The following is a 25,114-nucleotide window of genomic DNA, read 5'->3' as shown; positions in this document are numbered from 1 at the left end:
CTCTAGAACTTTTTCATCTTGCAAAGCTAAAACTCTATGTCCAGTAAACACTACTGCCAGGCCATTTTTTTTAAAATTTTTTTTATTTATTTATTTTTGGCTGTGTTGGGTCTTCGTTTCTGTGCGTGGGCTTTCTCTAGTTGTGGCGAGCGGGGGCCACTCTTCATCGCGGTACGCGGGCCTCTCACCGTCGCGGCCTCTCTTGTTGCGGAGCACAAGCTCCAGATGCGCAGGCTCAGTAGTTGTGGCTCACGGGCCTAGTTGCTCCACGGCATGTAGGATCTTCCCAGACCAGGGCTCGAACCCGTGTCCCCTGCATTGGCAGGCAGATTCTGAACCACTGCACCACCAGGGAAGCCCTGCCAGGCCATTTTTAATGGAAATGCGAAATATACATTTACATATTAACGTTGACTGTGTTATGTGCTAGTCTCTTTTGTAATCGTGTAAAGAATTATGCATTATGAGGCAGTATTTTAGTTTTTCTCTTAATCTGGTAAACACTATAAAATTGGTGGCACTCTTTTATCCTACCCCTCCCTCAAGTAGCATAAAATATTTCTTAATCTCATACTTCATTATGGTATCACAGGTATCAGTGAAGTCTGAAATAATGGGATTTTGCTGTTTGGTTAAGGATTTTTTACATGAAACTATGATTCTACCCGAGCAAATTGGAGTACTTAAGTGGAATGATGTTTGCTGGTTCCTATCCTGACTTCCAAACGTTATATTTAATTTTTCTGTATTTTTTCATACAGTCTTCTTGTATTGTTCAGATTTTCCTCAAGACTTGCCTGTCTTGGTCCCCAGACAGTCTTTAAATATCTTTCATTTGCTTCTGTCTTTTTCAGACAGGCATTTACCAAGTGGCTGTTAATATGCAAATACTATTTGCAGGGTCTGTCTACTGTATACACACACAGTTGCTACCATCTCAGTTAAATTTCTCCATTTTCTAATGAGAGGTATGAACTCATATAATCTATAATGATTTAACAACTTTTTTTCCAGTTTTATTGAGATGTAATTGATATATAGTACTGTATAAGTTTAAGGTGTAAGTAGTGACTTGACTTAACCTATATTGTGAAATGTTTACCACAATAAGTTTTGTTAACAGTCATCATCTCATATAAATACAAAAACATTTTTTTTTCCTTGTGATGAGAACTCTTAGGATTTACTCTCTTAACAGCTTTCAGATATACCATGTAGCAGTGTTTACTTATCTTATAATTGGAAGTTTGTATCTTTTGGCAACCATCATCCAATTCCTCCACCTCTCACCCCAACGACTGGTAACTACAAGTCTGATCTCTTTTTTATGAGGTTTTTAAAATTTATTTATTTATTATTTTTGGCTGTGTTGGGTCTTTGTTGCTGTGCCCGGGTTTCTCCCTAGTTGTGGCGAGCGGGGGCTCGCTACTCCTCATTGCGGTGGCTTCTCTTGTTGCGGAGCACGGGCTCTAGGCACGCGAGCTCAGTGGTTTTGGCTTGTGGGCTCTAGAGCGCAGGCTCAGTAGTTACGGCGCATGGGCTTAGTTGCTCCACGGCATGTGGGATTTTCCCGGACCAGGGCTCGAACCCGTGTCCCCTGCATTGGCAGGCGGATTCTTAACCACTGCACTACCAGGGAAGCCCCCATGAGTTTGTTTTTATTTTTCTGTTTGTTTTTTAGATTCCACATAAGTGAGATCATACAGTATTTGTCTTTTTCTGTCTTATTTATTTCACGTAGCATAATGCCCTCAAGGTCTGTCCATGTTTTTGCAAATGACAGTATTTCCTTCCGTTTTGTAGCTGAATAATATTCCATTGTATATTAACAGCTGTTTATTGAAAACCTGTAATTGTATGTGAAGCTACTTTTCCTAGGTCTTAAGACGGAAGTTTTTGTTTTTTTTAATGAATTTATTTATTTTTATTTTACTTATTTTTGGCTGCATTGGGTCTTCATTGCCGTGCATGGGATTTCTCTAGTTGCGGTGAGCGGGGGCTACTCTTCGTTGCAGTGCGTGGGCTTCTCAATGCGGTGGCTTCTCTTGTTGCAGAGCACGGGCTTTAGGCGTGTGGGCTCCGTAGTTGTGGCTCGCAGGCCCTATAGAGCGCAGGCTCGGTAGTCGTGGTGCACGGGCTTCGTTGCTCCGTGGCATGTGGGATCTTCCGGGATCAGGGCTCGAACCCGTGTCCCCTGCATTGGCAGGCAGAGTCTTAACCAAGGCGCCACCAGGGAAGCCCAAGGCGGAAGTTTTGATACTGTCCTCCTCCTGCTTTCCTTTAGGACTCAATTAAGAGTGGTTTTTTTTTTTTTTTTTTAACTCACACCTCAGTGCCATCATCCATGTGCGCATGTATGTGTGAGCACGCTCATATGTTTCAGGGTGGGGAGGGTATTGAGGACTCTTTCCTAAGGAGTTTGGGTCTCAAAGGATTGTTAAATATCATAAAATTGAATTTTTTAGCCTGAAAAGGCTGCTGTTAAGGAAAGCAAATACTCCCTTTCAGGGTCAGTGGCAAAGAAAAAGCCAGATGGATTAATCATGTATAACAGTTGTTTTTTCCCAATACACATAGAGACATGGCTTAAATGATGGTAAGTCATAGGCAAGATGGGAAAAAATTTTTTGAAGTTCAGATTCTGGATTTTCTTGGTAAACATTTGTTATTTTTTAATTCCTAAAATTGTTCAAACCCTCAAAAAATTCTTTTCCCGATGTTTGCCCATACTACCTCTTAGATTATTGAGTTCCTAATATATATATATATATTTTTTTTTTTTGAACTTGCCTCACTTTCTTTCAGCATTTTTGGAGTAGAGAATCCTTCTTAATGTCTTTATTCTTCCTAATGTCACCCCCCCTTCTTAATTGGTCTTATCTGATCTTTTCCATTCCATTTTACATTTTATGAAGAGCAACCAGAACAACAGTCAGGTTTGGGCACATTATAGCCTTACGTGAAGGTAGAATGTGATGGTCCTTTTAGTTTTCAGTGCCTTTCTTCATTTCATGGCTTTCCAATATTTTGTTGGTTTCTTAATCTGAAGCAGATTAAAGTCCTCACTAAAGTCTGCAGGGAACTCCTAGGTCCCCTTTTTAGATTAAGAATTATAGCTTTTTCATTATAAAAGCAATATGTGTGTTTTAGAGAAAATTTGGAAACTAAAGAAAGTAAAACTTTTCATAGTCCAAACAAACAAAACCCATTTTGTGTTTTGGTAAATTCCCTTATGGTCTTTTTTTCTGTGTATAATATTTTTATATGAATATGTGTTTTTATCTTTTTGTAAACTTAATTTTAGATAAACAGTTTCCACATTTTAATTTGTAAAAATTATTCTTAATAATTTCACAGCATTTGGTGGATGAATATAGTCTTAATTCCCTTAACCATTAATTCCCTTGTTGTTAAAAAGACTTTCAAATCATTTGTATTCTTTTTCTTTTTTTTTTTTTTTTTTTTTTTTGCGGTACGCGGGCCTCTCATTGTTGTGGCCTCTCCCGTTGCGGAGCACAGACTCCGGACGCACAGGCTCAGCGGCCATGGCTCACGGGCCCAGCCGCTCTGCGGCATGTGGGATCTTCCTGGACCGAGGCATGAACCTGTGTTCCGTGCATTGGCAGGCAGACTCTCAACCACTGCGCCACCAGGGAAGCCCTGGGGATTGTTTTCTTAAAGAAATTTTCTCCCCTGGATTATGTTGGTACAATATGATACTTTAATACCTTGTACTCATTAAGTATTATTTCACAAGATATTTTTCCTTAGTAGTTGGAAGGTAACATTTATCTCATAGCTATTTCTCCTTGACCACTATTTCCTTTTATCCCACTAGACACGTGTGTGTGTGTGTGTGTGTGTGTGTTGGTTTTATTTCAGTCGTACATTATCCTCCTGAGTGATATAGTTGAGGACACTTATCGGACTTGAAATCTCATGCACTCTGTGAGCATAGTAAAAATTTAATAATGATGCTAGTTTACTTTACAAAAAGCTTTTAAGAATAGTGGTAGCTCACCAGTACTATAATTTATAATAATTAGTATTCAGCATGTATTCAGTGGAATAGTCTTTTTTCCATAACTAAACTTTTAATTTCTCCTTCCATTTCCAGGTTGCCATCACGAAAGCCAAGGTGGATTTCTCCAGTGTAGTGTGCCTGCCCCCTTCCGTCATTGCTGTGAATGGGCTGGACGGAGGAGGGGCTGGCGAAAATGATGATGAACCAGTGCTGGTGTCCCTGTCCGCGGCACCCAGCCCCCAAAGCGAAGCTGTTGCCAATGAACTGCAGGAGCTCTCCTTGCAGCCCGAGCTGACCCTAGGCCTCCATCCTGGCAGGAATCCCAATTTGCCTCCACTTAGTGAGCGGAAGAATGGTGAGTAGATATGGAATTATTGAATTGCCTGATTTGAACCCAGGTCTTCATGTTTTTAATGTCATAGATCCTTACTTTATTTTATGTCTCTTGAAAGTTTCTTATAATCTTAATATTTCTTATAAAATAGAGAAATGATAAGTTTAGGTGGTCATTGTAAGCCCAACATTTCTTGCCTGGGTTATCATAATTGGTTTCTGGGTTTTTTTCCTACTTCTTTGCTTCTCCCCATGTAATATTTCTCATTTTGTAAACCCATATACACATTTATGTAATACATATATTAATTGGAGAGGGAGAACTATATTGTATGTGTTCTTCAGAAACTTGTGTTTATTGTTCAATATTTATTTTCCCTGTGAGTTATTAAAGGTATTCTGTAATGTCTTATAATCTAATCTGTGAATCACCATTTATTGAATAGTTCTTCTTTACCCTAGTGATATTTTTTTTTGGCTGTGCCACGTGGCATGTAGGGTCTTAGTTTCCTGACCAGGAATCAAACCCATGCCGCCTCAGTGGAAGTCTGGAGTCCTAACTGCTGGACCACCATAGAATTCCCTTCCCTAGTGATCTCTAATGCCAGCTTTATTCTGTTTCTCTGTGTACAGGAGTTAGTTTTTGGGCTCTCTGTTGTTTCACTGATCTCTCTATCTCCGTGTCTTTACATCATTTTAGTTACTGTTGCCATCTGTTAGGACACGTCTCTCCTTGCCTTTTTCTTCTTCAAAGTTGTTTTGGCTAATCTTGGCCTTTTATTTTTCCATAATTTTAGAATCAGCTTGTGAAGTTCTACAAGAAAACCCATTGGGGTTTTCTCATCCAACATTTTATTATGAAAAAATTCCAACATATGATGAAATAGAGAGTTTTACACTGCACACCTTTATATCCACCACTCAGATTCTACCATTAACATTTTATAATATTTTCTTTATAGTAGATCTATCCATCCCACTGTCCATCAATCCACCTTATTTTTTGGATACATTTCAAAGTAAATTGCAGATATCAGTATATTTCCATTTTATTGAAGTATAACGTTGATACAGAGTAACACAAATTGTAATCATCCTGGTTGTTATTACAAACAAAGTGAGTACACCTGTGCGTAATTACTATTTAATAAAGAAATAAAATATTTCCAGCACCCCAGAACCACCCCTTGTGCCTCTTTCCAATCAGTACTCCCTCTTCCTGATCAGATGAAACTACCATCCTGACTTTTAACACAGTAGTTTAGTTTTGCTTGTTTCTAAACTTGATATAAATGGAATCATGCTGTATGGTGTTCTGTTGGTGGCTTCTTTTATGTTTTTGAAATTCATTTGGGTTGAATTGTGTGTGGCAATAGTTCGTTTTCATTGCTATATAACCAATCTATTTTATGAATGTAATTTGTCCATTTTTACTTTTGATGGATATTTGGTTTATTTTAGTTTGAGGCTCTTATGAATCATGCTGCTGTGAAGTTCTTGCTGGGATTTTGATTTGAAATATATCATTTATAGGTTAAGGGGGAGAATATACATTTTAAATATTGGGTCTTCCTGTCCATTAGTTAGTTTTATCTCTCCAATTAAATAGGCTATCTTTAATATCTACCCACAGATTTTATAATTTTTTCCATAAAGGTTATGCAAATATTTTATTAGGTATATTCCCTGGTATCTTTTTTGGGGGTAGACATTATAAGTGGTATATTTTTATAAAATTTTTTTGTCTCTTTGATACTGGGGTTTAGAAATACCAAACCTTTTCAAAACTCCTCTGGCTTTTCTACATCTCTACCCTCCATTTGGGAACCCCCCTCCCCAAACGCCACCCTGCCACCTTCTTGCTAACTCTTACTTGTCCTTCAGTATTCTGTTCAGACATCACTCCCTTTGAGGAGCCTGTCCTCACTCATATTCAGTGTTACGTGCCCCTCTTTGTGTTTGCCCAGTTGCCCTTTGTCTTCGTACTTCATCACCCTGTGTTGTAATTGGAATTCTCCACCCAGTGGGCCTTTGAAAACTGAAATCAGACATTGTCACACTCCTCTCTCAGAACTCTTCAATATCTTCTCATGAGGCTTATGATGAAATCATAGTTTTTACGACGTGGTCTTGGTATCACCTCTCACCTGATTTCTTTTTTTTTTTTTTTTGTAGCTTAAATCTATTACCTCACAGCTAACCCATGAACAACATCACCTGATTTCTTACCTCTGTTCCCCAGCTCACTCTGTTCCAGCCACACTTACTTTCTTGTTATTTCTTGAATATATCAAGTATGCTACTGCCCCAGGGCCTTGATACTTGTGCTGTTACTGAAGTTCCTGCACAAATGTTATTTTCTCTGGGAGGCCTTTCCTGCCTATCTTATTAAGATAGCACCTCCCATTACTCTCTATCCTGCTTTGTTTTTCTTCTAAGCCCTTATTATGACCTATGTGTGTGTGTGTGTGTATGTGTTTGTACATGTGTGTATATATGTTTGTTGTCTGTATTTCCCCTCTCTGATAGTACATTGCATGAGTCCAGAAACTTTATTTTATTCACAGTATATATTCAACTCCTGGCTCATAGTGGGCACCCAATAAATATTTGTTGAATAAATAGATAAATGGTTTACTTGTTTGTGGCAAGAACTCTGTTTTACATGCGTAGTGGGAAATGTAATGGAAACTCAGGCATTTTTTATTTTGGGAAATAGTGGACACTCAAGCAGTTTTCTTGTGTTCTTTTCCCATTTATAATTTCTACTTGTTCACCCAAGATGGCAGAAAGTTCAGCTTATTTATACGTTAAGGGGAAAGAGTCCAGAGGGACAAGCTGGAGACAGAAAAGGGGAAAGGCTAACTGATGGAGCATTGTTCCTGGGAGATGCAAGAGGATGGGATCCAAAGGCATTGGCTCTGCCTTGAGTGTGAGTGGGGACCAGCATTCCTCTGGGATGGGAGGAATGGCAGTGAAGGTGATGACAGACAGCAAACAGCAAAACTGTCATATCTTGGGCAGGAAGTAGAGAAAATTGGTGCTGACAGCTGTGATGGTCTCAGTGGAGTAGAAGGCAGCTGTTACTGTTGAGGCAGAGGTGTTGGTGTATCTTCAGCCTTTTTTGTCTCAGCTCTTTGCCATATAAATCAGCTGATTTTTCCCCCCATTTTGAACAACAACAATTCTCTAACCCTCCCTTTAAAGTCAAGCTCCTGAAAGAGTAGTTTACAGTTACTGTCTCTCTACTTTCCCACATTCCAGAGACTTCACTGCATTCTGGCCTCTGTCCCTACCTCTCTTCAGAAACTGCCATTGCCAAAGTCATTAGTGCTCTTTTTGTTGTAGACCAAATAGGTACTCTGTGTTCTATTTGACCTCTTTGTAGCATTTGACATGGTTGGCTATGCCCTCTGACTGAAACTTTTCCTCCACTGACATCTGTGACACTACTCTTTACTGGCTTTTAAAACTCAGTCTTTCTAGCCACTCCCTTCTCTGCTCAGATCTTTTACTATCTTTCTCTGCTCACCTCTTAAATTTTATTACTCTCCAGTGTTCAGCTCTAGAGCTTCCTTAACTTCTTACTCTATATCTTTACCTTGAATGGTTTCCCCCAGAACTCTGGCTTTAACCTCCATTATATGCTATTGATTCCATGTTATCTTTCCAGGCCAAGTCTCTGCCCTGAGCTCCAGACTCATATGCTTGGCTGTCTGTTGAACACCTTCACTGGATGTGCCACAGACTCAGTACGCTCAGAGCTAAACTCATCATCTTACCGCTGTTCCTACTGAATTCGTCATTGTAGAAATTGGCACCACCTTCTACCCAGATGTTCAGACCAAGGGGTTGCTTTGTTTTGTTTTCTTTCTGAATGAAATCTTTAAGGGTTTTATTTGTTTTATTATCAGATAAAGTGTAGGAAAAAAGAAAATGAAAATTCCCTCATGATTATACAGTTCAGTGATAGCTAATGGCAGCAGTTAATATATTTTCTATCAGTTTTTATTTGTTCATTCGTTTACTTTTACACATATATACTCTGTATAAATTGTTTTCATGTAATATTATTTTATGAGATTTTACTATATCATTCAGCTATATTAGAAAACATTTTTTTCTCTGCTTGATATTTGTATTGTGTGTATACAACATTTAGCCAGTCTCCTGTGAGACCTTTACCTTGTTTTTTTTTTTTTATGTTATAAATAATACTGTAGTAAGCATCTTGGTATATAAATCTTGCAAGTAACTGTAGGACAAACTCCCAGAAGTGGATAAAAAGATAAGGACATAAAGAACATTGTGTCCTTCTGGTCACAGAAGTAACGTGTTTGGGTATGAAGTTTTTAATTTTTTGAAGTCATTATTTCCAAATTGTCCTCCAGAAAGATTATAACATGCTATTTTTAGAAGTAATTTTTTACTCCATTTCCTTTCTATCTCCTTTATCTTTCCTCCCAGCCACCAGTCACCAATTTTTGTAAATTCCACAATGGTCATATCTACTGAATTCATTCTTTTCTTGCCATCTTTACAGCTGCCACTTAGTTCAGACTCTTTTTTTTTTTTTTTTTTGCGTTACGCGGGCCTCTCACTGTTGTGGTCTCGCCCGTTGCGGAGCACAGGCTCCAGACGCGCAGGTTCAGCAGCCATGGCTCACGGGCCCAGCCGCTCCGTGGCATGTGGGATCTTCCCGGACCGGGGCACGAACCCATGTCCCCTGCATCAGCAGGCGGACTCTCAACCACTGCGCCACCAGGGAAGCCTGGATCAGACTCTTAATAATGTCATACTTGGATTACTGCAAGAATGGCCTTCTAACTGCTCTCTCCTTGTTTCTCATCTTGTCCCTATTGCCAATGGGATGATCTTTCTAAACCATAAATGAGGCTACTGCTCTCCTGCCTGAAATCAGTTAGCGGTTCCCCATTTCCTCCCTTTATGCTCCTCATCTTGGCAAACCTTCATAGCCAGTTTCTGCCCTGCCTCTCATCTCTTCCCGCTCACAATAAAATATTTGGGATTTCCCACAAGAGACATTTCCACATCTCAGTTCCACTTCATGTCCTGTTTTTTCTTCCTGGAATGGCCTTCATCCTCTTCTTCTGGCTAATGTTTCTTTCTAGTCAAGAACCAGGGTAAGGGCTTCCCTGCTGGTCCAGTGGCTAAGGCTCCACACTCCCAGTGCATGCTGCCTGGGTTTGATCCCTGGTGAGGGAACCAGATCCCACATGCCTCAACTAAGAGTTTGCATGCCACAACTAAGAGTTCTCATGCTGCAACTAAAGATCCTGCGTGCCGCAACTAAATATCCCGTGTGCTGCAGTGAAGATCCCATGTGCCTCAGCTAAGACCCCAGCACAGCCAAAAACGTAAATAAATATTAAAAAAAAAAAAAGAACCAGGATAAGGTGCTGCTTCCTTCAGGACTTCTTCCGTAGACTCCCAACTTAGGTTAGGGGTTTGCCCTTTGTGTTCTTCCTAGGTACCCTGTGCATAATTATCTACTTATTTGTTATCATATTTGACTAGATGAGAAGCTTTGTGAAAGCAGGAATTATGTCTGTCTTATTTATTGTGGTATCCTTAGTGCCTAGCCAGAAACTAACGTGCTAATCAATCAGCAAGGGTGCTTGTTACACGCAGATTCTGATTCTCTAGATCTGGATGAGGGCTGAGAGTCTGTATTTTAAAAAATTTTTTAATTTTTATTCATTTATTTTTAAAATAAATTTATTTATTTATTTATGGCTGCGTTGGGTCTTCGTTGCTGCATGCGGGCTTTCTCTAGTTGCAGTGAGTGGGGGCTACTCTTCATCGTGGTGCACAGGCTTCTCACGGAGGTGGCTTCTCTTGCTGCAGAGCACGGGCTCTAGGCGCACGGGCTTCAGCAGTTGCGGCTCGTGGGCTCTAGGGCGTGTGGGCTTCAGTAGTTGTGGGGCACAGGCTCAGTAGTTGTGGCACACGGGCTTAGTTGCTCCGCGGCATGTGGGATCTTCCCGGACCAGGGATCGAACCCGTGTCCCCTGCATTGGCAGGTGGATTCTTAACCACTGTGCCTCCAGGGAAGTCCTAGACCAGAAGTTTTAACTACTTTTTTAAAGTTGAAGATCTCTATAAATTTGAAATTTTATGTATAAGTCCAGTGTGTAAAACGGCTGCTCCAGTTGACTGGAATCTGTATGGAGGAGGCAGAACCCCACTTACTTGGCATCCTGCCCCTCAGGCAGCTCTTGAAAGAGCACAAGTTGAAAACTTCTGATCTAGATCATCTATCTCTGTTAGTTTAAGCTATGTCAGAGCCAACCTCTTCAGTTGCTAGAATGGTTTCCTAACTGCCAGGAGCCCTAAATTGATTAATAGTGACCTTGCTTATAAGAGAATGTGGATACTTGAAACTGACAGACAAACATAACAGTCTGTACAGCATAATTACAATTTTGGCAGGCAAAAATAACCCCCCCGAATTGAAATTTTATTCAACATTAGAAAGGAAACAGTGGTGAAATACTGGTATTAGAATAATGCTGAAGGGGAGGGGAGGGGCTTAATAAAGAAATAATCTATAAGAAGTTTGATGACTACAGAAAAATACCTTATATGGTAGAATGTATGTCAATGGCCAAAAATACTAATTGCTTAGCAGAAATCATTAAAATAACTGTCAAAATCAGATTCTGTTGTTTTAGGGAGAAAATAGGAATTATTGATCAAGTTAAGAAAACTAGGAAGTTGCAGAGTAGCTGTTTCCCTGGTGAAACATCTTACTGTTTTCTTTTTTGTTCCATCCAGCAGCCAGCAGGTGAATGTCTGGACAGGGGCATGTTGTTAGTATCTAGTTGCATTGCTTTCCTGGCCATAACTGGGTCTTCTGTTTGTGCACCTTAATGGTGCTTCTTCCTATGAAAAGGAGAAAAAGGCTGGATGTACTGGTAAGAAAATCATTGTTATATTTTACACTGAGTCTGCTTTGCATGGTTATTAGTAGGGAGGTAAAGGTAAGAGCAGAAATGGAAAATCCTCAAGAGGGTTATGGAATTGGAAAGTGTGGTGTTCTAGAGCAAAATAAATCCTGGGGTTCAAGGTGCTTTTTCATGGATGGTGTACTGTGTGTTGAAAAGGTGGAGTGAAGTTTTACTTTTTCTCAAATCTCTTTCATTTAGAGGCATATCTTATATGGAAATTCATTGATTGAGCAAGGGTCCTTACGGAGCAATAGGCAGTCACGGTCCTGATACCTCTATTTCCTAAACAGAGCAAGTTGGAACCCTACTGAGAGGAGGTACCTTAACCCAACCTTTATTGGCCTAATTGGAAAAAGTTGGTAGAGACGTTTCAAGGTGTATTTTTAAATATTACTTGTCTGTCTTCTTCTAGGCTGAGCTCTTAGGTCTAAAAGATAAAATTGATGTACCTTTGGATCCTCTCCAGGCTGGGCTTGGAGAAGTCCAGAAAAATCTCTCTGATGATCTAACCCCATCCCCTTTGGCCAGCTGGCACACATTGAATGAATGTGTCATAATGGAGAATTCAAGTTTTACTTTGCTTCTTCCTTTAATGGCGCAGTGCTCTTTGGCTGTCTTTTCCTCACATATCCACCCCTTCTTTATACTAACTGATAAGTCTTTCAAGTATGAATGAGTTTCAGAACTGGCTGAGACTGCATAAGGTGTATTTTCAGGAGCCTCTAGGATGGGAGCTGAAATACCATTTACTCCTTTTTCTCATTGCAAATATATTGCATTTCAGTTACCTTACAGGCTTTTGTGGGCAAGCCTGAGAATTTTGCCATAATTCATATTTCTTGTGGGAAGGTACATTCCACATTCCAAATGATCAAATTACAAATGAACTTTTGGAATATAATCCATTTATAAGTTGAGGACTTGGTTATATCCTAAGAGGTGTGCCTCTTGACGTTTGAGAATTATGGATTTAAGACACAGTGTATAGTAATTACATGGAATGCATTACTCAGAAGGCATTATAGACAAAAGTTAGATAATTTAATGGATGACAAGTTCATAAATGTTTCTAAGAGAAAGCTGGCATTTTGGGCATTGTATTCTTGGCCTTTTATTTTATCCTTGACTTTTAAACGTTTATTTCAGGTCAGTCATTTGTACCTTCCTACAGTTCTGCTACTGTTCATTGCTGTGACCAGTATGGAAATTATTATTCAGCAGATATTTATAAAGTGCCTACAGTAAATGAGGCACTGAGGAAGATGTTGAAAGGTATACAGAAGAATAAGTTGGACCATAGCTAGTAGTTTTTGCCTTCTCTCCTGTTCCTTTGATGAACAAACCATTAATTAGCCCTTTTATAAGAGCTAATCAATACCAAATTTCTTTGTTTTTCTTTCCCACTTTAGGTACTACAGACTAAATTTGGGGCTAGTCATCTGTTTATGGGGGATAATTTTGGGGGTCATAGATAGAGGTTGATAGGAGGCAAAATTTTTAAAAATGGTGAGATTTACCTTTCCTTTTTCCTGCTTGGTCCCCCTAGCACCCCCTAGATAGCTCTCCTGCACTTCTTGTGTTCTAGTTAACAAATCCATGTTTGTTTCTTAAAGCCAATGAGAACTTTGTAGGACTTGAATTTTTGTATTTTGCATTCTCATTATTGAGAAAGTACTTTTCTCCAACCCACCAAGGATTGAGTAAATAAAAACTTGAAATATCACCCACAAGAAATTACTTTCATCTACACCTGTAGGAACCTTTACTTCTGAATCACAGATTGTTGGTGATCCAACAGATATGAATATACTTAGAGAAGAATGGGACAGAACATTTGAAATTAGATCTGCATAGCTGAAAAAGCTTCTTACACTAATTGCCCCCCCCTCAGTATTAGATTGGTGATACATATTTTACCATTCATGTCTTTTTTTCTTTTTTGGGGGGTGGTGGGGGAGGATAATAACATACATACAGAAAAGTGCATAAATCATGATAGTTTACAGAATAACCATAAAGCAAAGAGCTGTGTAACCACTACTCAGCTCAACAGTAGCTCATTGTAAACCCCAAGGAAGCCTCCCACATTCTCTTTGATTACAGCACCGTCTCTTCTTCATAGGAGTAACCACTATTCTGACTTCTTGAAAATCATTTGTTTTACTTACTACAAATATATTCCTAAACAATGTAGTTTAGTTGAAGTTTATATGAACGGAATGATTCTGTATTCTTCTTTTGTTCAGTACATGTGCTATTCATTTATGCATACGGCTTTAGTTTATTCATTTTCATTACTGTATAGTGAATGCTCCCATGGAAAATTATTCCATAATTTTAAAAAATCCATTCTTCTGGTGAACATTTGGGTAGTTTCCAGGGTTAGGCTATTACGATGTTGCTGTGAATGTTCTTTATGTATCCTGGCGCATGGGTACATGCATGTATACATAGGAATGGAAATTCCTATACATATATATAGTAACACAAAATTACTAGGTAAGATTAAATTCTTTTCCAAAGTGGTTGTACCAGTTTATATACCCTCCAGCAGTTTATGGAAGTTCCCACTGCTCCATATCCTTACCAACACTTGGAATCGTTGCATTTTTAATATTTACTACTCTGTTGGTTATGTGAAGGTATCTTACGATGTTCTTGATTTTCATTTTACTGTTTTCTAATGAGGTTAAACATCTCTTCTTATACGTACTAGCCATTTGGATTTCTTTTGTGAAATGCCTAGTGACATTTTTTGCCTATTTTTTCTACTAAAGAGCTAATAGGAGTTCTTTGATGTATTCTGAATACTAGTTAGTTGTTGCTTAAATGTGTTACAGATACCTTCTCACACTCTGTGATTTATCTTTCTCATTCTCTTTATGGTATCTTTTAATTAAGGATTTCTAATTAGTTTTGTATCTTAATTTTTTGTATGGGGGTAAGGGAAGGCCCAACCGGGGTTTTTTTCCAAATGGATTCTTATTTACTTATTTTTAAAAATTTATTTATTTATTTATTTATGTCTGTGTGGGGTCTTCATTGCTTCATGTGGGCTTTCTCCAGTTGCTGCGAGCCGGAGCTACTCTTTGTGGTGGTGTGCGGGCTTCTCACTGCGGTGGCTTCTCGTCGTGGAGCACAGGCTCTAGGCACGCGGGCTTCAGTAGTTGTGGCACGCGGGCTCAGTAGTTGTGGCTCGTGGGCTCTAGAGCACAGGCTCAGTCGTGGCGCACGGGCTTAGTTGCTCCGTGGCATGTGGGATCTTCCCGGACCAGGGCTCGAACCCGTGTCCCCTGCATTGGCAGGGAGATTCTTAACCACTGCGCTACCAGGTAAGTCCCGGATTCTTATTTATTGAAAATAATCTTCTTCCCCACTGATCAGCAGAGCTCCTTTCATGTATCAGGGACTTGCCTATGTGTGAGTGTGTTTCTGAGCTCCTGTTTGTTTCCACTGGTCTGTGTGTCTGTGCTTGTACCAATACCTCAGTCTTGATTCTGTTAACAGTAGTTAGTCCTGTTCTATGGGAGAAGTCAGTCTTCCCATCTTTTTCCTTTTCCAAGAGTCTTTTTCTTGGCCCTTTGCATTTCCATATTAATTTTAAAATCACTGTGGGATTTTGATTGGAATAAATCTATAAACCAATTTGGAGAGAATGAGCATCTTTAGAATATTGTGCTACAAATGTGGTATTTTTCTCCATTTATTTAAGAACTTATTATTATTTGGCCATACCCCACAGCTTGTGGGATCTTAGTTCTCTGACCAGGGGTTGAACCCCTGCCCTCTGTGCTGGAAACACAGAGTCTTAACCACTGGACCACCAGGGAATTTCCTCTCCATTTTTTTAGATTTTCTGAATCTCCCAGTGAGGTTTTATAATTTTCTATGTGGTGGTTTTACATAGCTTTTGTTAGATTCATTTTCAGAGGTTTCATAAGTTTTAATGCTGTTATGGTATCTTTTAAATTTTTTTCGCTTTCTAACTGTTGTTGCTGATCCCAAATATTTTTCTGGAAGAAATAACAGATGCAATTTGTATGTGTCTGTTATGTGCTTTGCTGGGTGGGATGGGAAGAATTATGTAAAGAGAAATGAACAGGACAGAATGTTCACTTCGACATAACTCATTCCCCTTTCATAGGTTTTTCTCCTTTGTGTAAAATTTGGGAAGTACTCATTTGTTTTTCATATGTGTAGCCTGTGGAAGAAAGGGCAGATAATGTATTTTTTTTCCTGTAAGAGTACACTGTATCCTTTCATGCTTTAGTGTTGCACAGGAGGTACTAATTAACTGCTGGGAGAAGTAAAAATTTTGAGTGGGCAGTTTCTGATCCAAATTACATTATTTTCTTGGGGAAAGGAAAGATTTGTTACTTACGTTCCTCAGGAAGCCTGGTTGTCAAGGGTTTTTTAGATTAGCCAATGTGAAAATGCCCAGATCTTAAGCATGCTAGTTCATCGAGCAATTCTGGTTAAAATGTGATGTAGAGAATTTCATAACCTAGTTCATCTCAGTACTGAGAGAGAATCAGTTTCCCATTCTTGAGTATTCATCAGATGTTGTGCTAGGCTCCTGGAGAACAGATACCAGATAGAATCTCCCTCTTACACAAACAAACAAACAAAAAACAAACAACATACACACAAATAACTTCCCTCTCCCAGAGAAAATTCTTATTAGCACATGGTTTATTTCCCGCTAGTTTTCTTCCAAGTGTATGTTTTAAAAATAACTGAGCTAATACAATAGACTCAATTATGTGTCCTGCTTTTTTTCACTTAGCACTGGAGCTTAAGATTTTTTAGTCGTTGAAATACTTCTTATAAGTAGCCTTTTAATATGTGTAGAACTTCCATTCTGTGCCATCATTTATTTCATTTCCCCACTGATTGGACATTTGAATCATTTTCTGTTTTTCACTTACACTAATATTTGGATGAACATTTTAAAAGCCTTTTCTGCATTTTAGGTTATTGAGGTCCTCAGAAGTGAAAATATTGGCTTAAAGAATTTGACCGTTTTAGCATTGAAAACATTTATTCAGTGACTGTTGAGCACCATCTATATGCCAAGTATTGGAGAGACAGTAAGGAACAAGACAGATAAGGTTCTCATTGTCATAGAGTTTACAGTTAGAGAAAGACAGAAAGATTAAACGAAGAGTTACACAAGCCAATTCATAGTTACAAATTTTGGTAAGTGCTTAGGGGGAAAAAAAAGCACAAGATGTTAAACAGATTAGCAAATCTCACTGTGATGGTTCTAATTTAGGTGTGTGGGGAGGTGGGGAGGTTGGTCAGGGAGGGAGAGATGTTTAGGCTGATAGCCAAAGCACAAGTAGTGAGCGCTTGGCTCAACAAAGCAAAGAGGGCATAGCCTGTGTTCAGACTGGGAAGAGGAGGAGGTGGGGAAAGGGGTCTGGGACAGGCAAGGGTTCACTGGGGAAAACTTGGCACAGAAGAGCTAAAAGAATATCATTCTGTCAGTGGAGAGAGAGAGAGAAAGTGATGTGAAATAAGTAGATAGTTAGGGGCCAGATCACACAAGCCTTTGTAGGCCTTGTTAACAATTGAGGTTCTTGAGAAATACATTGTCCCATTCCATTCCAGAGTGGCCCACCAATTTACAATTATGTCAACCCTGTTGGAGTGCCAGTTTCACTTACTAACATTGATAGTCTTATTTGTAAAGGACTTTGATGATGTGATCGTTGAAATGTTTTCATTTCAGTTCGTATTTCTTTGATGATTAGTGAGGAATAATCTTTCCCCAAATGTGTGTAGTTGTTTCTTCATTTTTGACCATTCAGTTCATTTCCTTTCTCACTAAAAGATCATTTTTAAGGTTCTTCCACAAGTACTCAAGTAACAGACTGGGAACCACTTGTCAGGAATTTAAAGAAGAGTTTCTTACATGTCTCTCATCTTAGTTCTCTGGATAAGGGGCTGGATTAGGTCAAGACTGGGTTTCTTTTGGCTGTGTTATTTTATGATTCATGGGTATACAAGTGTGTGGAGTTGGGAATTGGAAAAGAAACTGATAAACTCTGGTGACTGTTTTTCTTAAAAGCCAGCTCACATCATCCTTCCCCTAAGAAACAATCCAGGTCTCTGGTAACCAGAACCAATTGCTGCTTCTTTTACGTTTGTGTAGCTCATTGTTTGTACTCTTACTTATCACTTCATTTCTTCTGTTTTAAATTGTTGGTTAGAGATTTTCTACCTTACTTCATTATGAGGCCCTTGAGGACAGAGGCAGTGGCAGTCTGTTTCATCGTTGTCTTTGTGCCCCCACTGGCATTGATACCGTGCATAATGACGGTATTTCAGACATGCCGAATGAATGAGCTGGCTGTTTGTGGCTATCATAGCCCTTAACATTGACCGTCCTTTGGAAAGTTAGCTGGAGGTATAGCCCTTGTCTGTCCTGAGGCTGAGGAATAGCATACCTATGGTAATGTGTGAGCCTCCCAGGTTTGCAGGTCTTGACTGGGTTTCTCATCAATAGTAGGTTGTGTTCACAGGAAATGAAAACTGCCCAGGACCTGTAACAACTTGTCTGGGTGTTGGGTTTTGTTATCTTTTGGGTATTTTCACTTTGACCAATACCAGTTGTCTGGGGGAGAGACTTAATTGGTTGGAGCCTGTGAAATTTCCATATGATGATTAGATCTTTGTAGAGCTGAACGTCAGTAAACTCCTGCATGTACTGTGAGAACCCAAATCAGAAGTGGACATAGGAACAAGATTACATTTCTGTGTTCTGAAATCCCACAGAGATCACAAAAAGGCATTCTTAATTTTGTATACCTGTGTATACTACATTCCATCCTAGGAATTGATATCAGTTGTTAGTGAAGCTGACAACTTTCAGTGCTTAAAGGATTGCTTGGTTTGTTAGGTGAGCCAGGTGCTCTGTTTCTCTGGTTTCTCCTACTCATCCCCTACAATTTGGGCATTTTCATTGTCATTAGCACTTAATATTCCTGAGGTTATTATTGTGGATGTCCTTTTTTATGTTAACCCTATACCTCAGTACTGTGGATAATTTCAGTCTTCCTCATGTAGTTTTCTAAGTAATAACATGGCATGTGTTCTAATGAAAATTGTAGCAGACTACCTGCCTTTTCTGGGTAGGTAAGGATTCTTTTGTGGTTATGAACGTTTCCCATGCTGTTAGAATTTTCTGAGATAAATAGGGCTTTTCATTCCATTTGGCATACATTTATGAATGCTGTCACATGTTAGACACTGTGTGAGCTCTGTTAATACAGAGGCATTAAACCATGTGGTAAAGAGCAGTAATAGAGTTGGGAACAGGTTCTGAGGGATCATAAATGAGGGTTATTTAGCATATCCATGGAGGGTGTAATCAGGGAGGCTTTCTGGAGAAGGCAGCACTTAAACTGAGTTTTGAAGGAGGAACAAGAGTCAGTTGGTAACAAGGATGATTTTTAATCGAGGCAAAGGCTGGAGAGAAGGAGCACAGTTAAGAAGCTACTGCTGAAGTACACACTACCACCTACAAAATATTCTGGTGAAAAACTTGAACCTTAATTGGGTCATGACTCTATGAGTCTAACTCCTAACTTACTGTAAATAAAGGGGATGGAGCAGTATGTTAAATGGCACCTTTGGGATACAGTTAGCAAAATCCAAAATGTGGGAAAACAGTCTCGTTATTTTCAACAAATAAACTACAAGAAAAGAAAAGAGGAAGTAGAAATCTATAGATTAAAAGAGCTTCAAGAGGGAATTCCCTGACAGTCCAGTGGTTAGGGCACCATGCTTCCAATGCCCAGGGCCCGAGGTCGATCCCTCGTTGGGGAGCTAAGATCCTGCAAGCTGCCTGGCGTGGCCAAAAAAAAAAAAGAGAGAGAGAGATACATTAACGAAATGCAATATGTTGTCCCTGTTGGACTCTGATTCGAATAAATCATCTATACAAAATTTATGAGACAGGAGGGAACATTTGAACATCTACTGGATAGTTGATGACATTGAGGAATTATAAAAAGATATAGGTGTGGTAGTGGTATTGTAGTTATGTTAAGAAAATAGTTCTTATCTTCTGGGTTTACAGAATAAAGGGGAAATTAGGTGATGCCTAGAATTTGCTCCAGAGTGATCCGGTATTGGCTGGGTGCTGGGGGAAGCAGGCGTGTATTGATAAATTTTGAAGCTAAGTGATGGGGTACATAAGCTGCTTATTATGCCATTCTTTCTACCTTTGTGTATGTTTGAACTTTTCTATAATGTTTTTATCGATAAAAAGCTGTTACTGTACTCCAGACAAGAAATATTAGGGACCTAAAATAAAGCACTGGTTGTAGGGATGGAACAAAAAGGATGGATTTGAGAAATAAGTTATAAGCTAATTAAACTTAGATATTTGGGGCTGAAGGGAGGGGAGTCTAAGTTTATGGTTTAGGACCTGAGTACTGTTACCTAAGTTAGGGCAAATAGAAGCAAAGTGTCTTGAGGGGTTGGTGCAAAACAATGATATTGGAAGTTAGCTTTTGTACGTACTGAGTTTAGGATAGCCAAGCCACGTAGAGATGCATAGTTGGTAGAGTACAAGTAAAGGTAGGGCTTGATATGGACCAGTAGGTAGGTGGTGGTTAACCTTAAGAAAGGCTGAGGTTGCCCAGGGAGAATATGTACAAGAGGAAAGGAAAGGGGTGCTCCTGAGAGGGGCAGAGAAAGAGGAGCGATTTAGAATTCTGAGAGGAAAGGTCAGAGAAGTAGGAAAGTAGTATTTTTAAAGGAAGTCAGGGAAATGGGAAATTTTAAGAAGAGTATGGAAACCATGACAAATCCAGTAGGAAGATCAAGCAGGATAAGAACTTGTCTAGTTCCTCTTGATTATGAACATTAAAGGCCTTTGGGGAGCCAGTGGTGGGTGGGAAAGCTTTATATGAATAAACTATATTGCTATACTGCAGTCCCTTTAGAGTAGATTAATAGACTGTAGATCATATTAAAATTTTGTTAATTAGCTAGAGAGTTATGATTAAAAGCAAAAGAGCTTTTATTTTATTGGGAATTAAGATCATTACCCTTCATTTCCCTGGTTCCATCAACTTGAAAATCATGTTCACGTGTGCAGAGACCTTTTCAAAGTTTACTTTAGTTCTCTTTCTATGAAATTTTGCTAATTTGCACAAAAATTAGTGGATTTGAAGCTGCCATAGGAGTTCAGACTTTTAGAATTGTGAAACCTGTTTTAAAACCAGTTTTCACATTGAGTCTGATGCTGTGCTGTCTTCAGGGTGAATGCAAAATCCTAGCAGTAGGCAGATTATGTTGCTTATTGTTTTTTTTTTAAGATTAATTTTTTGGATTTCTGTTTTAAATATTGTTTTCTTTTTGTTTAGCTCCTTTTATCCCAAAGTGCAGATGAAATAATGGGTGTGGAGTTGCTGTGAAAAAGTAAACAAATCAGTTGAAATGTGATGTGTTAATGTTACTACCACCACGTGACGTGACTGTCAGTACTGTATCTCTGTCGGGCTGGAATATTGACAGTTGACATTCCGAGCACTCTTCTACAGCAAACAGAAAAGTTTTGGCAGAAGAGGAACAGCCCTCTGCCCTTCCTACCATCTTCTTTGCAGGAATCTTATAATTTGTATTTATTTTCCTCTAAGTACAGAACTGTGAGAACTTGTTTCACTTGAAAAACCCTCACACAGCAAATTGTCCAGCCCACATATGGACAAAGGAATGACTCAAGCTTTTAGGGATTCTTTTCCTTTAGTTGGTAACCTCTGACCAGACTATCATGTAGTCTGAGAGTTGGAATTGACCCGTTTTTCATAAGATGGTTTGAGAGCTTGGTTGTGAGAAGGGGCCAGTGAGAATGCTTCTCTCTTCTCAGAGCAGCATTTAGCCCACACCGGCTGCCACTCCGTTGCCTGTTGAGTCATTCCCACAGTTCTATATAGAGCTTTTCTGGCTTTTCTTTTAAACATGATGTTCTTGGAGTGAGAAAGAAAGGAAGTTTTTTCTCCTCCACAGAATCTCCCCCACCGCAAATCTGAATTGCTTTCTCTTTTCTAATAACAGAATATTGCCGTCAATCATTCTGAGACTACTTTCTCTTTTAAGACCTCTAAGCACTTTCATTTATCATTTGTGTGACTACGTGAGCATTAAGGCATTTGCTGGGCTGAGTTTGCCCAGTAGGCTTTCAAGATACAGGCTGTCACCCAGAAAAAACCGAGGCATTCTAGCTAAACATACCAAAAATGGATTTCTAGTTTTCAGCTATTTAAAAGTCAATCAGGGACTTCCCTGTTGGCGCAGTGGTTAAGAATCCACCTGCCAATGCAGGGGACATGGGTTCAAGCCCTGGTCCGGGAAGATCCCACATGCCACGGAGCAGCTGAGCCCGTGTGCCACAACTACTGAGCCGGCACGCCTAGAGCCCGTGCTCCACAACAAGAGAAGCCACTGCAATGAGAAACCCGCGTACTGCAACGAAGAGTAGCCCCCACTCACTACACCTAGAAAAAGCCCGTGCACAGCAACGAAGACCCAATGTAGCCCCCCCCCCAAAAAAGAAAGTCAATCAGATATGCTGAAAGGCATCTTAATATCCTTATTATGAATATCAATAAAAAGTACTGTGAAGGGAAGAAATGAGTTTTTAATTTTGGATAAATGGAAATTGCTGTAATTTGAAAAGATTTTAGTTTCTTTTTGTTTTTGTGATGAAAGATTAAAATGCCTCTTGTTCGTTTTTATTCAGAAGATCCTGCTCTGTGCTAGTGGAAAAAGGATTGAAGTTTCTTTATGAGGAAAGGGAAATTCTTATTTCTGTAACTGTCTTCTTATGTGTTCCAAACGTCCAGCAAGATCATAAAGCATTTTAGAAAAGTCAATAACATCAGTAAGCTGTCTATTCACAGATCCCGTGTCTTACACAGGCACAAGTAAGGAGCTCTTTTAGGAGTTTGGCAGATCTGAAAGACAGATTATAGCTCCGGAATGTATTCAGATGACTTTTTAAAACAGATATTTTAATTGGAGAGGGAGTGGAGAAAATATCTGTGCTTCTGTAGTTAAACATTCAACTTCCTTAGCCTGTTATCTATAAGTACCACAGATGAAAAAGCCGTTAGAACGCTTTTTCAGAAAACTAACTCACCGTACATACTTATTTGTGTGTATGTGTTTATATATGCCTGATCCCATCCCACCTCCCATTAATGGGTCAGTAATTGGGCTGTGTCTTTCACAAGATTGAGCTGTTTGGATTATGTTTAATCTGTTGCTCTGAACTGCATTAGCAGCAGAGTCCCTCATACTAAGGTTTTGAACAAAACACTCGTCTTCTCTTCTTGAAAAGAGAGGGGGAAAAAAGCAGTTGATCTCTTTTCTGAAGGTCTTTCTGTCCGTCTCTCCCCTCCCCCCAGAGACGAATAGCAAGGGGAGGAGCTCACTCACTGTTCTAACCACACTTCATATGTCTTAACTTGAGTGCTTTTTGGTTTCCTGTCGGCAGTAAATCAGCTCTGTGCCATCTTGACTTGTGTGAAGGGTGGATAAATTGGTAACTGCACTCAGAAGGGGAGTGAGTTCTCACAGTCTGATCTGAGCATAAGGCATGAGACTGAATTTATGAAAGCTTCAGTAGCCTCCGAAGACAACATCTTTCTTCTGCGACTTTGAGGTTTTTTCATTATATTTGTGGGCTCTTGTTTCTGAGAAGAACCTGTCATGACGCTACTGGAACCTGAGATGTTAATGATGGCTGTACAGTCTGGTAATTCCCGTATTGCCTGCAAATCCTATTTGCCATAGCTTTCTTAAAAAACATTGGGCATGTTTGTACTAGGGTTGGATGGAGATGGGGAGGAAGATAGAGGGAGGGTAAATATAAATTGTCCAGTAAATGTACTGCATTTTCAGGATTTTATTGTAAAAAATAATAATTTTTTCCTGATTGCAAATTCTAGATCTTCAGACATAGCTTTGAATTAGATGCTTACCGATCTTAAGATTGTTCAGTGAGGAGACATGTGAGAAAAAACGACTTGTCTTCTTTAATCAAGTATTTTGTTATTGTCTGTGGTGCTGCTTTTAATGAGGGATAATTAAATTGCTTTTGCTGTTTTATACAGTACTGTCTTTATCACTAATCTACACTCTTCTTTAAATGGCTTTTTGTGAAAGCGTGTCTTAAAATTTTTCCTTAGCTGTTTTTCTCTTTTGTGGTAAATCTTTTATTTGTATCATCTTCTGGTTCTTTGGAAATTCTCTTGATAACATGTAGGATTGGGACTCTAAGTTTTGGAGATGAGGAAGTTTGAGCAAGGAGGCAGCCAGTCAACAGAAGGAATGCAGGATTTTTGAAATTCTATCTCTTAACAGTTTTCCCAATTTAAAAGTATCTTTTAAAGCATTTTAAAAATCCCAGTTTGTTTTTAATGATTTCTTCTAGTGTTCTTAAACTTGTAAGTTAGATATCTAAAAATAGGGTATGTTCTTTTGTTATTTTTAGACTTCTACTAAAATGTAGTCTGTAGTGTTTTCCTGTTTCAGAGAATATCTTGAAAGATTCATACAAGTGGCATTTGGGGACCTCTTCCCATCCACTGGCCTTCACTCAAAGGAAAATTAGACTCCTTGGTGCTGGCAGATACTGTCTCAGGCAGAACTGGTCTCACTGTTCTCCTCGGGGAGCGCTTAGATAGTATGTTGAAAGACACAGATATCCATCTGAAGACACAATCAGATGCTATCACATTACATTTTATGGGCAGGGTATGGACAGAAAGGAAAGATATTGCTCCTGTTCTGTTTTTTCTGGTTTTACAAATAAGATCATGATGAGTCGTTTATTAGTTGAGTCTTTCTGTTCATGTATGCTCTGCCTTCCAGGTTCCTTTCCTTTTCCTCCCACAGATCTTTTGAGCTTTGTGTTCTAAACAAGATAGTATGCTTATCTGAATGTTTCCCATCTGTCTTTGATGAAATAGTTCCCAGTTAAAATGACTCAGATTTTTTTTTTTTTCCCCTGTTCTGTATCCTGGTTCTCTGCTGTATGTGGGCAAGTACATATTTTATTTTAGGAAGTAGAAGTTAGCATTTGGACTCTCTCTCCCTTCTTTGATCATCTTGTTACTTACAGATAATCTCAGTCCAGTAACTTTTCTTAATAAAGGTTAAAAGATTGCTTTTTTCTGAGCTGGGATCTCACTGTTCCTAGCTGGATAAGGGAAAGGGACTTACTTAATATTTTCTTGTCTTGCCTAAGAGCTGTTTTTCCTGTGACATATGTTGGGTAGGGCTAGCCACCCATCTGTTGGACCAGCTACTTCATAAAACTTTTAAAGGATAATAGTATGTAAGACAAGTATGGATGAAATTGACAGGGGTATTGGATACAGGTAGAATGAAAGGTCTGCAGAGAATAGCATGTATGTGGACCTTTTTCTTTTGCATATGTTCATAAAAGGGAAACTGGGTATAGAAAGGAGTAATAGCAAACTGATTGCTCTAGTACTTGTGGTTCCTAAATGTTCAAAAACCTTAGTACTGTGTTGCTTTGTAAAATTGTTCCTGTTTTCTTCTGAAGCTGTAACCATTATACTGGATTGTAATAGTAAATAATAGATGTATCTATGATAGGAAATGAAAAAGCATCTCTTATGAAGCTTTAATTAAAAAAAATAAGCCTATCATTCTTTCTATAAAGTCAAGACATTTAGACTATGTGAGCTGTAGGTTTTCCAGCAATAAGGTATTTGGATTTCCATGAATATGTGCTTTATAG

General features: G+C 39.1%; 1 protein-coding gene across 6 annotated transcripts in view; it reads left to right on the top strand.

Annotated features, from left to right (window-relative positions):
- Nucleotides 1-25,114, top strand: part of MRTFA (myocardin related transcription factor A) — a 173,089-nt gene that overhangs the window by 45,120 nt on the left and 102,855 nt on the right. For 5 of the 6 annotated variants that reach the window (XM_027107740.1, XM_027107739.1, XM_027107742.1 and 2 more), the window contains one exon: nucleotides 4,118-4,379. In XM_027107740.1, coding sequence (XP_026963541.1) covers nucleotides 4,118-4,379 — 262 coding nt within the window. Of the gene's footprint in view, nucleotides 1-4,117; nucleotides 4,380-21,857; nucleotides 23,102-25,114 lie in introns of those variants that run through there. The other variant, XM_027107743.1, reaches the window with a different exon arrangement.

The sequence above is a fragment of the Aethalodelphis obliquidens genome, unplaced genomic scaffold, assembly GCF_003676395.1.
Source record: "Aethalodelphis obliquidens isolate GAN/ISIS:26980383/991018 unplaced genomic scaffold, ASM367639v1 scaffold8, whole genome shotgun sequence".
NCBI classification, from domain to species: Eukaryota; Metazoa; Chordata; class Mammalia; order Artiodactyla; family Delphinidae; genus Aethalodelphis; species Aethalodelphis obliquidens.
Note: the sequence above shows the minus strand (reverse complement) of the source record. Positions and strands in the feature narration are given on the sequence as shown.